Source organism: Taurulus bubalis (genome assembly GCF_910589615.1).
Source record: "Taurulus bubalis genome assembly, chromosome: 17".
NCBI classification, from domain to species: Eukaryota; Metazoa; Chordata; class Actinopteri; order Perciformes; family Cottidae; genus Taurulus; species Taurulus bubalis.
In genome coordinates this window covers 8,160,018-8,174,101 of record NC_136605.1, presented here as the reverse complement: position 1 = coordinate 8,174,101, position 14,084 = coordinate 8,160,018, and the positions used below count along the sequence as shown (strand labels likewise).

Sequence of the window (14,084 nt, the reverse complement as noted above, 5' to 3'; positions counted from 1 at the left end):
GACAGCTGTGTCAATCTTTTGTTGACGTTCTGGGACACACGTTCAACCTTTAAGATGCAGGTTTATGGAGACGAGTCATGTAAACAAGATGTTTTATTTAAAAACAAACAACAGATCAGATCAGAGGTGCCCTTTAATACTGTACAGTAACACTGTTGCACGATGCTAAAGGCTTAAGACAAACTAAAAAGTCTAATATAGACTTTAACACTGCATTCATTTTCCAACCCTGAAGAAAATAAATAGTGGGAAGAATCCCTGTTTTTAAGGCATTGTCGTAGAATTATAGATTGAAATGTGTCATAATTCAAGTAAAAGTCCCTTGCTTTCTCTTGTTTAGGGATCATTTCTTTTGGGATATTTCAGCCACTTATAAAAGGGTTATGTCAAAAAGACATATACCACAGGCATATTTACATATTCTTAACCTTTCCCTAACCGCGACTGAGTTTGATAACAGAACACTGTTAATCCGTCACCAGCCTATTCATTGATGTTGAACACGCTCTTAAATTCTCTGTCAAATAACTCCTTCAGTCTGTTGCCCGTGGTGAGGAATTCAGCATTGTCCTGCAAAAAAACATAACAGACCATGTCACTATAAAATGTTCAGAAAAATGCATCTTACCTTTTGATGTTTAACTGTTGATTAGTACCACATGTGAACAAATAATGAAAACTCCTCACCTTGCATGTTATCTAAAGTTTTTTACTAACACTGCTTCTTACCCGGTTGTATAAAGCGCAGTTGGAGAAAATGAGCTGGACGTCAGTCACAAACTCTCCAACGGTCTGGTAGAGCTGCTTCTGGAGTTGGTCTGCGATGTGACCCAGCCACATCGGAGTCTTGATCACGCTGGAGTAGTCGTTCAGCTGAGGGTGCCAAGCAGAAAAAGAATGATGGGATTCTGTCCACAGGAAGATGCTAGAGGGCTTTTATTTTAAAACAGGAAGTTAGAAATAAATATGAACTTTTTGCATGTCTGCTCGTCACGAATAGCAAGGCAGCTACCCGGTGCACAGGAACAACAGGGAAACAGACTTACATAGAGGCGTGGGTTCTCAGTGAATATTTGTTCCTCGTCAGCAGTGCACAGAAACAGAAGGAGATACTGGCATTGCTGTTGATGCAAGGAAAGATGGATGAGTGACGGCGGGGTGACAGACGGACAGATTTAGCTTTATTGGAAGTCACTGTTTACACACGCATGGAATCTGACTCCTTTTTTTTTGCACTCATTGTACATGCACATAAATAGATGTACGGCTAAAAACAGGGACAACAAAGCTGAACAAAGATTAACATGATTAAAGATGAACATGTTTTCCCCCCTTTGTTTCAGCTTTGTTTTTTATTCTGTTTAATTAAAGACACAGGTTTACTCACCAGCATGCGTTGGGATATTTGGAGCGTCATGGCTGCTTCTCTTTCCAGCTCCTCCCGGTAAAAACACGGTTGATTGGTCCTGAATATGCAGAACGTACACATCCATGGTCTATCGTCCCTGCTCACACACACACACACACACACACACACACACACACACACACACACACACACACACACACACACACACACACACACACACACAAAATCAATAATCATATGGAAGGTCTGACTATTATCAACCTTGAACAGACTTTTGATCCCTAATTAATCATCTGTGGGCTCATCACTAAAAACAACACCTCACAGGAGAGATAAAAACCACTACAGATGTATCTTATATATACATATATCCTATTATCAAACCTCACCCTAAAATGAGGTCTTCTACATGGGGCAGGTGACATTTCTGGTGGAAGGAGCGAGGGCATTGATCACACACCACCAACTCGTCTTCATCTTCCCTTCTACAGACGAAACACTCGTCATCGTTCTTCTGATTCTCCTGCAAAGACATACATGACAGCGAGTCTGGTAACACGACTGCATGTTCATATGCATCTGAGAGAAAAATGGCTTTCTATTTAACATCACCGAAACGTCGGCTACGGTCAACGTGCGATGGATGAGGAAACAACAACGGGCTTACCAGGTCTGTGCCATCTGGTTTGCACAGTCTGCAGTTACACAGCAGCGAGTGGATCCTCAAGATGTTTGCCTGAAACAGACAAATCAACAGTTTTAGTCTCCCTCTTTGTTTCATGGTTTAGTTTTTTTTCGGCTCGACAAATCCTTTGGCTCTATCTGTAGTTCCCTGACTACAACTTCATGAAAGGCTTTGTTGGCGCCATGTTTCTAAATCAGACGCGAGCGTTTCTTTTGCTCTGTAAATAAAATAACCTCACTTTTCATATGACCCGTTCTGTCAACCAGTTTAGGCTGATTTAAATCCAAGATGGGGTTGATTTACTTCTGGAGTCGACTTTTTTGAAATCTCTTTGTTCTGTCTTTCAACCTTTCATCTCTTTACTTCTGGGACTGACACTCCTGCACATGGAACGCTTGTAGAGGTGATGCTGGCTGACAGGGAAGTACCTTTAGTGAATGTGGGAACTGGATCTTGAGTGTGAATGACAAAAGTTGTATTCAAGTTGAAATCTTTAAGGATTTCATGACATCAAACCTAATTTGTGATATTATTTATGGTCTGCATTTCTTTTGCAAAAAACATTTGCAATACAACAATATGTAATTACATTTTGTTGTTTGTATTGTAAGTGGCGGAGTCATGATCATTGTCAATAAAATGCATTGTATGGATAATAATTATCCACAGCAGCTTCTCAAATTAAACTGCACTTGCTGTTACCACGGTAACCATAGCTGTCAAAATATCAACCAGGAGTGAAATCTTTCCCTCTCTCCGATTGCATCACAGAAACAGTTAAAAACCGGCCCGATCCTGTTCACCTCGATGAGGTCACTGAGTGGTTCCCCTTCCCACTCGATGTCTTTCTTCCATGAGGCATTCGGCAGACATTGCGCCACCTTCAGGAACTCCACCGGGGTCATCCAGCTCGTCTCCGTACGAATACTCTTCCCACAAGTCCCTGGTGGTCGGAGCATAGCGTGAGCCGGTTGGTACACATCCGATGACACGTGTTGAGCTTCTTCGTGCACAAAGAGACAGACAGACATCGCTACCTGAGGCGAAGCGTTTCTTGTGTAAGTTCCCCGCTGCAGCGCCGCATGTGACTCTGAACACCTTCCTGCCATCTTCACAGCCGACTTCTGGCTGCGGCTCAGTCGGTTGCTTTACTTGCTCGCCTGTGATGGACACACAAGGGAAGTATGAGAAGCGTATGTGTACATATATATATATATATATATATATATATATATATATATATATATATATATATAAAAAACACTATTCTATTTAAAAACCTTGAACATCACGTTGGAGAGACGAGCACCTGTGACAGCTGTGGAGCTTTCCTTGCTGCTTGACGAAGAGCGGTCTTCCTCGTCCAGGTCACTGCCCTCTTCTTCCTCTTCCTCTTCATCATTCTCTTCGTCAGACACTAGAAAAAAGAGGAGGCTGTTGCTGCTTCTTATATATTAGCAGCAAATACGCTCACTCTGCCTGTTTGTTCTCAAATGCATCTTGTTGAAACTACATTTTGTAGCTTGCGGTAGATGCAGCTCTCTCTCATAAGTTATAAGCCACCACGAACACTTCATGTATACTCCTGTAGTTTTATAAAATCAGACTTTTGCACGGATTCAACAAACCTGCATTTGCATGACCAGATGGGAACAGTGATTTCTTGACCTAAGAAGAAGAAGAAGAAGAAGAAGAAGAAGAAGAAAAAAGGACATGGCTTAGATCAGGTTCACGAATGAGAAGACGCACTACACTAGAATCAATCTGCTGCTGTCAGGCTGCACAACCAGCTGAGCTCGCAGTAGACCACGACATCACTTCAACTGGTGCAATATAAATATATTTTTAATTACATTTTATTCTGTCAGTATATATACACTATTGCGGATTCTTTACTGTTTTTATTACTGTTTATTTATATAACTTTTAAAATTATTTTACTATGCGTCTCTTGAGTGCACTTTACCTGTCTGTTGCTGTAATCCTGCAATTTCCCCACTGCGGTACTAATAAAGGAATATCTTTTCTTCTCACCTTTTTACTCCCTCCTTTGTACTTTACTGCTTTCAAGTGACCACCCTGCAGCGAAAGAAACAAAACAGAAAATGAATGGCGTTCACAACAAAAGCGTGCTACATGGCACATGTTGAAGTAAACATTCAACAAACCTGTATCAGCTTTCCCAGGGGCGTGTCCCGACAGCGAATGCTCATCTTCCAGTTTCTGGAACTCTTCTTCCCCGCAAAGCTCTCAAATTCACTGGGAGTGAACCACTGTTTCCCGACCACAATGCACTTCTCCCCTGAAACGTTCAGAGGATGTGTTAATGTCAACCGCTTATCATCACCTTCTTTCCTTTTTTTCCTTTTTAGAGAAAACAAAGATTATAGTATGTATTCTTCAGTGTTACATACCTTTAGCCAGTCGGTCTCTGTTCAGTGTCCCCTCCTGCTCTCCACAGGTCACGGGCAGCTGGAGCTTGTAGATGGGCCAGCTCCAAATGCAGTTCTCCCCGCCCTTCTTCAGGGGAGAGGCTGAAAAACAGGAAGAAAAATACTTTGACTTCTTTGTTCCAAGTGAGAAACTTCTTTTCATTGAGTCACAAAAGTAAGAAATAAGTGGATGTGTTGGGGGTGACTTACAGAAGCATATTTTCCTGGACTTTTTCCTGGGAGTCAAACGAGACGATGGACCGGCCTGCTCCTCCTCATCGTCGCACGCGCTGTGACTTCTCAGTTTTCTCTTCTTCTTCAATGAGTTCTCCTGCTTCTCTTTTTCCTCCTCACCTTCTGAAAGCTGTTTCCTTTTCCCTTCGTCTGACTCCTCTGTTTCCACCGTCTCTGCTGGTTGTTTGTCAAAATGGAAAGACCCTACAATTTAAATTATTTGTTGTTATTATCTTCTGTTGAGGATAATATCAATAAATATCTAAAAGTAATGGATCACTTTTACTCTGTGTATTGTGACTTCATCTGCATATTCATTGTTAAAGAGGCTCAGATAGGGCTGCACGATTATGGCCAAGATCATAATCACGATTATTTTGATCAATATTGAGATCACGGTTAGCGCAGCGTTGACGTTGTGTAGTTGTGTCCCATAGAGGCGGAGCTTCACACAGCATGCTTTGATATGTGCGTGAAGTTTGGTACCTGCTCTTTGCCTTGCAGGCTCTTGTTCAGTGTGTTGAGATGATAAATACTAGGAATGCGAAGTCTGACAATCATAGATGGCCACTCAGCTCATGAAGAGGTCGCTTCTTCTCTTTCAAAAACTGATCAATTTCTGATCTCAGGGAATAAATCCGCTGCAGCCCCCAGGGTGAGAGAGGCTCTGTGTTATGAAGTCTCCTCTGAGAAGGTTTCCCGTGTCGCGCTGTGAGCTGAGCGACCTCGTAGCTGCTCGTGTGGCATTTTATTGTGTTTTGTTTGGACGGCAAAAATATGATTGTTGAGCTAGCAGGCTAGCTGCCATTTGCTTGACTTTCTCCATTATATTTTTAGAACTTGCCACGGGCCAATAAAACATGGGCCGCGGGCCGTAGTTTGCGCCTCGCCTTCTGCTCCTGACATTTGATTGACCTTTTCACACGAAAGTCTGTCTCTCTACTCTTCTACTAATACCGGAGTCGACTGCAGACAGAACTTATTTTGAGGCTGCCGCTGCAGGGTGCGCGCGCATGACACCTAGGAAGCGCTTGATTTGATATGTAGCAGAGCAGCATTTTAAACGTCAATAATCGTCGACGATCATGCTCATTTAATCGTGGCAGCCAAAATCGTGGATTAATTCGATTATTTGTGCAGCCCTTGGCTCAGATCAGCTAATACGGATTAACCGATACAGATGATGGGGTCCACCTGGAACCTTCCATTGATCGTGTAGCGTTACTTATTTGTTTATTTATTTAACTATTCCTAACAACATTGCATATTAAATATCCAAATAAAGAGATATGGAAGCATTATAAATTGACAACTGTTTACTTATTGGCAGGCAACATGTGCAACAAATGCCAATCTAGAGCCACTCAGAAGCTCCTCTTGATAGAGCAGTGAGGCGGAATAACGGCCCCTTAAACAAAAAAAGAGCATAAACACCGTGAGCAGACTGACCGTCCAGGAGGCTGTTGCGCAGCAGCTTGAGGGTGGGATACTGGTTCAGGATGGTGTCCTTGAAGACGCAGCTCCAGAACTCTTTGATCCTCCGGGATTGTTCTCTTTCCAAACAGTCCAGAATGTGATAGAGACCTTTCCTCATGTTGTCTTTACTCTTCATACGACTCACCTTCTGCAAACAGACAAAAGCATGGAGAAAATGAGGTTTCAATAATACTACAGTAGCCTAATGTACACGCTGAAATAGCTTTTTCATGAATCACTCATTAGCTTGGGCAGCACTGCTCATACTGAAGGAGGGGACAGACACACACACACACACACACACACCAATGTTAAAAATGTTCCTCATCTTTTATTAAGGAAATAGTATAACTACCATAGTAGAACATTTTACCTCAGTCCTCAGCAACCTTTATCCCTGTGTCATTCCATTTTATTACACATAACTTAGTTTCTGAACTAGTTTTCTTTGCATGTCTGCGCAGAGGGTCATACAAGTATACAGAGTCAAATCCCCCGTGTGAACCATCACGGCAGTCGAAACGATTCGTTTCGACTGCCGTGATGGTCTCTTGGACTGACACCATGTGAGGTGCTCAGCATCCGACAGGTGCAGGTATACGCGTTACTGTGTGTGTCCTCCGCTAAAGTCTACTAACCTGCAACTTTTAAGGTGGAAAGTGTTCTTGCATGTTGCTTACATGTGTCAAAATACTATTAAATGACATATTGTCGCGCTGCAAAGATGTCCGGGCCAACGCATCATATTCTACAGACCCAAGAGACATCTTCGTTGGGCGAAGATCCCCACGTATGCGTATGCTCGGCCTGGACCCCCTCTGAAATGTGGTCTGAGCAATCGGATCTCACACTGATAACATTGTGAAATGTCTCATTCACCAAAAGACTCATGATTACCATAATAACACTCAGGGGTGGTTTTGGGCACAGGCGAACCGGGCACTTTTTCATGTCACGTGGGGGGCGGCACGACCACATAAAAAAAAAAATCTTCTGGGCCGCGAAGCAGTTTTCCATTATCTATCATATCACTGTGTGGGGAATTGGCAAATTGGCGCCCCCTGCAGCTGCAGGGGACCCTGCTTGACCCTTCTTAAACCTTTACGTGCACTCTGTCACTTCATTAAAACCCGCTTCACAAAGACAGGATGTTGGAATGGAGGCAGGGTTTCAGAGCTTTTTTGGCGATCTCAGTAACTCTGCCTCTGCATTTTAATTCAGAAAAGTTTCACTTTTGGGGTAACGTATCACGGAACCTCTTGACATGTGTCAAGAGGTTACGTTTGAGGCTACGCACAAACGGATGTATCCGGTCTTTTTTCTTTATAAATTCTTTCTCTGCGGCCGGGTACCAAGGGACCCACGGACCGGTACCAGGCCGCGGTCCGGGGATTGGGGACCGCTGCTCTAATGCAATTAGTGGGATTAAGTCAGTAGATTTCATATGATGACATTATTGATGGTTTTGCATCAAGGTAGGCCAGAAAGGTTAAGTTTTAGTTTAGTGTAATAATTAGATTTTCTTTAGTGTGTTTTTACATGTGTGTTTATTTATTCTCGATTGTATTTGTATATTATTCTTAATATTTTATATTATTGTTTCTCTGCTCTTGTTCATTTTCTATATCTGATTGTATATATATTTGGCACTTTTATGCAGAATTGTGTGCATTGATTCTCTTAAGTGTGTTTTTCAAATATTCTATTGAAGGATTTGTGCAATTGAGAAATGTAAGTTTATAAATTTATAATAAAAAAATTTAAAAAATCCCAGCACAGGGGGGGATTCCCGGCGAGGGGGGCTCGGAGGGGGTCTGGCTGGGGCGTAATTACATGTAGAACCGCCACTGACAACACTTACCCTCTGGCAGTAGGTAAAGGAGTGTGAATAACCAAGCATCACCACAGCAGGGGCCCATTACCTTAAGGGCCCCTGTCCCCTCTAACTCACCCCTTTCCCCCAGCTCAGGAGGGTTACAGATTAGAGACTCTGCTTTATTTGTAAGCCAACAACACTACTATAAAACCCACCAGGGCCACTTTTCCTTCCCAGTCTCCCTACTAGTTGTATTACAGTGTTATTATTGTATTATTTCTGCCTACGCATGCAGTTCCTTCCCGCCCACACGCGCTTCGTCCCAACGTGACCTGCGTCTGCGTGAGGCGTTGAGGGTCATAACAAACAAACGCGTAGTCTCGTGGCCCCTTCACTGCCCTCACCTTGTATCGGTCCTCTGGGATCAGGTCGTAGTCCCGCAGCTGGCTGAGGAACGTGTGCGGGTTCTCCATGCAGGACAGCTCGGTTTTACAGCGGTGGAGAAACCGCAGGAGCTCCTCGTTCTCCAGCCAGTGCATCGGGTCCATCGGTCACTCCAGTCCTCTGCAAACAGAATGTAGAAACAGCAGCAGGCCCAGAGACTAAATACAGTGATGCGAGTCCCTTTGCGTAAAACGTCCTGCAGCACGGGATGTGGACACAGTGAAACTTAAAAAGAGCAGCAACAACTTCCCCGATGTTGAAAAAATAAAACACAGACAAGTAGCAGATGTACTATTCGGCGGAAGTCCTTCCACGCCCGATTCAGAGCTCCTCTCCGGGATATGCCCGCATGTTTGTATCGGTTCCTCCTTTCGCCAAATGGTTTCCGACCCTCGGCCCACAGACTGATGCAGTGCCGCCTCTCCGTCGGTGACGTTTAGAAAGTGAAAGTCATATTCATTTCTGTTGGTAAATTGCAGTTCCAGTCAGTGGCAGCAGGGGGAAAATGCACTGATCCTTCCTACTGCGGTCAAGTGAGCCCACATCCGCCGAGTGAGCCGCAGTTGCAATTCTAAATGCACCTCTATTCAAGGTGTTACGGTACAAGGGCCAGCTCAATGTCACAATATTCAAACAGCTATAAAAACAGTTCCATAGACTTGGATATAAATATTCCACTGCAGGCTTGTTCAGGATGACCTATGCTATGTCCATGTACATGGCCTCAAAATATTACTGTACAGTTTTTGAGAAAATTGAATTCAAAGTCAGCTTAAATGTCATAATGATATTCATAATTCCCCAATATTCAAACAGCTATAAAATCAGTTCCATAGACTTGTACATAAATATTCCACTGCAGGCTTGTTCAGGGGGACCTCTGCTATGCCCAAGTGCATGGCCTTTAAAATATTACTGTACAGTTTTGGAGAAAATTGAATTCAAAGTCTGCTTGAATTTCATAATAATATTCACAATTTCACAATATCGCAATATTCAAACAGCTATAAAAACAGATCCATAGACTTGTACATAAATATTCCACTGCAGGCTTGTTCAGGGGGATCTCTGCTATGCCGATGTGCATATCCTCAAAATATTACTGTACAGTTTTTGAGAAAATTTAATTCAAAGTCAGCTTGAATTTCATAATGACATTCACAGTTTCACAAAATCACAATATTCAAACAGCTATAAAATCAGATCCGAAGGTTTGTATATCGATATTCCACTACAGTCTTGTTCAGAGGGACCTCTGCTATGTCCATGTGCATGGCCTTTAGATATTACTGTACAGTTTTGGAGAAAGGTGAATTCAAAGTCTGCTTAAATTCCATAATGATATTCGAAATTTCACAATATTCAAACAGCTAGAGAAACAGATCCTTAGATTTGTATATTGAAATTCTACTGCAGTCTTGTTCAGAGGGACCTCTGCTATGTCCATGTGCATGGCCTTTGGGACACAATTGGACAACATTGTTGAGGAACGACAAAACATGGCACTTGAATTACTCCGCGCATTAGGTGTGTGACAGCTTTTCTTCATATTAATTTGTATTGTGATATTGTACTACAAAAGATGTAACATTTCTATAATTCTTTTCATTAGTTTTTGACATCGAAACACAGTGTGCCATGTGTTCGGCAAAAAAGCCACCCACTCCGAGGCCTCCAGTCACTGAATGGGTAATGTGTTGTTTTAATTAATTTGATTTGTGGACCTAAGTTTTAGTTTTGGCATTTTGAAGATTTAATTGACAGTGGACAGGAAATGAGGGGGTAGAGAGAGAATTGGAACGTTATGTAACAAAAGTCACCATCCAGAGCCATATAAATAATCGCGGTTCACCCCTCCGCCATTGGGACACCCCTTGTTTTAATCTTGGAAATGCAAACAAAATGGTTTATTTTGTTAAAAAATTCGAGGAATGTGTGTATTAAAAAAATAAAAAAAACATTAGACAAATAGACTTTATTGTCCATCCGAACCACTCGGATATGTCCATGTACTCTGCCTTGCTATTTTATTTGCATTTCTACCATGGCAGCTGTAAAATTAAAATAGTACCTGTGCTATAGTTGATTGTCAGTCAATCAAAATAACATTTTACAAGCGATGAACATGACAATAAAATTAAATATTTGTTTAGAAAATGAAAAATTGCAAATAGATGCTATTTGCGTTTGGGGTGAATTCATGTTTTAATGAAATTCTCAAATTCAATTGTTTCATTTTTTCTTTTTCAGATTCAGTGTGATGCTTGCAACAGGTGGTTTCATGCCGACTGCCTGCAGATAAACAAAACAAAACTAGAACTGATCAAAAATTTTTATTGGAAATACATTTTGTGCAAATAAATCAACAAACATTGTTTCTTGTGGTTTTGGGGCTCTTTTTAGATATAGTCCGGTCCTTTTGGGGTTTTTCCATGTGTCTCATGTCTCCTGTTGGTCTCTGTTACGTGTGTGTTTGTGCGTGCCGTGGGCGTGGCTTACAGCACCTGGGCTCATCTCCACACCTGCACATCATCTTCAGCACCTGTCATCTCATCAAATCCTTCCTGTTAATTACACCTGGCTTCCATCTCTCCAGTTGCCAGATCATTTCACCATTTCAATGAGTATGTTGACTCTGGCCCTCTTTTAGTCCTTGCAATGATTTAGACTACTCTTATGCTTTACATTGTTTTTGACTGTTACTAACTCCTGTTCCCTGTGCCCAGGATTCCATGCCTGCATTCCTGCCCAGCCGCCCCGTCACTTCACCGCTCAACATGCATTCAACTCCTGCTATACCCAAATCACCTGTGTTTAGTAAATAAAGTCCATTTCGTCACCCTACCTTGACGTCTGTGTCTGCGCTTGGGCCCTACCCTAACAATATAACTATTAATATTAATGTATCTTTATACAAAATGACTAAAAAGACAAACGCTTCCATTAAGTGTTGATTCTCAATTTCGACGATCAATTCGATAATGTCTACGTAATATTATACGACGTCTTAATGGGCATAGCAGAGGTCCCCCTGAACAGTACTGCAGTGGAATTTCAATATACAATCTAAGGATCAGTTTCTATAGCTGTTTGAATATTGGGGAATTATGAATATCATTATGAAATTCAAGCAGGCTTTGAATTAAATTTTCTCAAAAACTGTACAGTAATATTTGGAGGCCATGTACATGGACATAGCAGAGGTCATCCTGAACAAGACTGCAGTGGAATTTGTATATACAAGTCTATGGATCTGTTTTTATAGCTGTTTGAATATTGTGAAATTGTGAATATCATTATGAAATTCAAGCAGACTTTGAATTCACTTTTCTCCAAAACTGTACAGTAATATTTTGAGGTCATGCACATGGGCAGAGCAGAGGTCCCCCTGAACAAGCCTGCAGTGGAATATTTATGTACAAGTCTATGGATCTGTTTCTATAGCTGTTTAAATATTGTGATATTGTGAAACTGTGAATATCATTATGAAATTTAAGCTGACTTTGAATTAAATTTTCTCCAAAACTGTACAGTAACAAAATGGTTATAGTTACACTGCCTGAGAGCAAACTGACTGAATGCCGGCTCAAGTTAAAAACGTAGAGACTGACCCGTGAGGAAGTCCAGCACAGCCATGTCTATGAGATCCACCAGTCTGGTGCCCTGGCTGTAAGGAGCCCTCTGTTTCACTGAGTCACAGTAGGCCGGGTCCTTCTCCCACCTGGGAACAGCAGGCAGGTTAGAGAAGACAAGGGACACTGTTTGGAAACACATTTAATGTTTGAATGTGAGGATGTGTTTGTGTGTTTTTTGTCAATATCTTCTTCTTTTTTTACCGTTAAACAGGACTTCTGGGCCTTTAAAAAAGTCTTCTTAGCCATTGTGTCTAATGCCGCCCATGCTAACTATCCTTTGTGAGACCGGACCCAAGTTAATCTGATAATATCACTTATAGTTGGAGGCCTACAACATAAAAGGGTGAACACAATAACAGGATAATTGACAAATCAATTAAATCGAATCAGTTTGAGCCCCTTGGACAGGTTCTGCAACCGCCCCCACATTTTTTTTGGACACATGGTGTTACTTTGACTCAGTAAAGATTTTATTCCAGTATTGCTTTCTTGTGATTTGGAGGCCTCCAGACAGTCACATAAGCTCCAGGGGAAAATGTGTTCACATCAAGGGCGCAGGTTTGGTCTTAGCATTGGTAGCCCCCCCCCCCCCCCCCCCCCCCCGCCCCCATATAAAAAAAAAACTTAGCTGATATTATTATATTATATGTTGAACAGGCAAACTTTCACATTTGAGTAACTTGGAACTGTTACATAATAACAGTATAAATATATAAATCTATTCTGCAGCAATAGGCTATAAATAAAGTGATTTCCTCCTTTTTGCAATAATTAGCTACTTGTATTTTCTTTTCTTTTGATGTCTTATTTAAATACACCAAAAAGATACCTCCGTCTATCATTCACAGAGATGTACTGTTGGCCTGCATCTTTAAGATGAATCTTGTCCAGAGCAACCGTAACTTCTTGTGCTGAAGTTGCTGTACGTGGCTGAGTTTGGGATCAGGCTGGTATGGTTCACTCCCCATGTCCAGGACACTGATACACTGACTTCCTTAACTGTGGCTCAATTTGACTGTTTCCTAAAAGCAAAGAAAACTTAGCCTAGTCTGCACATGCATGTTTTAACATAATAATAATTTGCTTAAAACAGGTAGACAATGTTTACACTGTCAGCCATGATAATACACCTCAACACAGAATCAATGTAAGACCTCACCTGAAGCCCTGATGGTCCAGCTGCTGCTTCCTCAACCTGCACTACATCTGCACTGGATTTCTGAGTTTCCTGATTGCATTTCAAAATAATGCCTGAATGAATAAATGTAGACCTTATATGAGTAGTATATGTATTTATTTTGAAAGCAATTTAGAATATTTAGGTAATAGGTTCAGGTTTTATGGAACAACGTTGTCTTTTTATTCAACATCACATAATTTACAATCCAAAAGTGCTGGTGTAGCGCCCTGAAATATGTTATTTCATATGTCTTACTGATTTAATACGACTGTGTCCATTTCTAATAATTTACTTTAAATGTGTGTTTAAGTTCATTCATATGTTGTTATTCCAGTGTTTGAGAACATTGATTACCTGTACATATACTGACTGTGAAGGAAAGACAGTATTGTATTGACCCTGTAGAAGAGAGCGCTGTGTCTTTAAGAGAGGAGTAGGAAGACTGCTCCAAATGCAGTTCTCCCCGCCTGTAGTGGCCATTTGTCCCGTAAACCAAAGTAATAAATATAAATTAAAGAAAATAAACCAATATCAAAAGCCACTGATGCACCGTAGGTTATGTTATTGACGCAGCCAAAATAATGCAGGGTCCAATGCGGGAGTCTGGTTTTATTGCTATTTATTGTAACTTAAAATAATCAAACAAACAAAACGCCCATGCTGCCTCTCCCGTGCTGACCTGGCTGGCTGCTAAAAAAAACCATAGGCCTACCCAGGTGCATCCCGGTCCTGTACCCGCCTACTCCTTTAAGTACACCAGGTGCCCACAGCATTACCCAATTAACAAACTAAATGCACGCTGAAGACAAAAAC

The 14,084-nt window shown here is 41.6% G+C and overlaps 1 protein-coding gene across 1 annotated transcript; it reads right to left on the bottom strand.

The window, feature by feature from the left end:
• Nucleotides 1-81: 81 nt before the first annotated feature.
• On the bottom strand, nt 82-8,711 carry LOC306750125 (uncharacterized protein). The gene is made up of 16 exons (XM_079233520.1): nt 8,417-8,711; nt 6,170-6,344; nt 4,697-4,924; nt 4,469-4,588; nt 4,223-4,356; nt 4,089-4,133; nt 3,683-3,722; nt 3,364-3,471; nt 3,092-3,214; nt 2,858-2,997; nt 2,037-2,105; nt 1,759-1,892; nt 1,388-1,505; nt 1,047-1,121; nt 730-873; nt 82-570 (listed from the first exon to the last, which is right to left on the bottom strand). The coding sequence occupies exons 1-16, from the start codon at nt 8,558-8,560 to the stop codon at nt 484-486; spliced, it is 1,884 nt and encodes a 627-aa protein (XP_079089646.1). The 5' UTR covers nt 8,561-8,711; the 3' UTR covers nt 82-483.
• Between the last annotated feature and the right edge of the window lie 5,373 nt (nt 8,712-14,084).

Bases quoted from the DNA above. Each gene is read 5' to 3' on its own strand.
- LOC306750125 (XM_079233520.1), bottom strand. From the start codon at position 8,560: ATGGACCCGATGCACTGGCTGGAGAACGAGGAGCTCCTGCGGTTTCTC. The intron at 4,589-4,696 runs GTAAGTCACCCC...CCTGTTTTTCAG, and splicing joins GTCCAGGAAAATATGCTTCT to CCTCTCCCCTGAAGAAGGGC. The intron at 3,472-3,682 runs GTTTGTTGAATC...TCTTTTTTCTAG, and splicing joins ATCTGGTCATGCAAATGCAG to TGTCTGACGAAGAGAATGAT.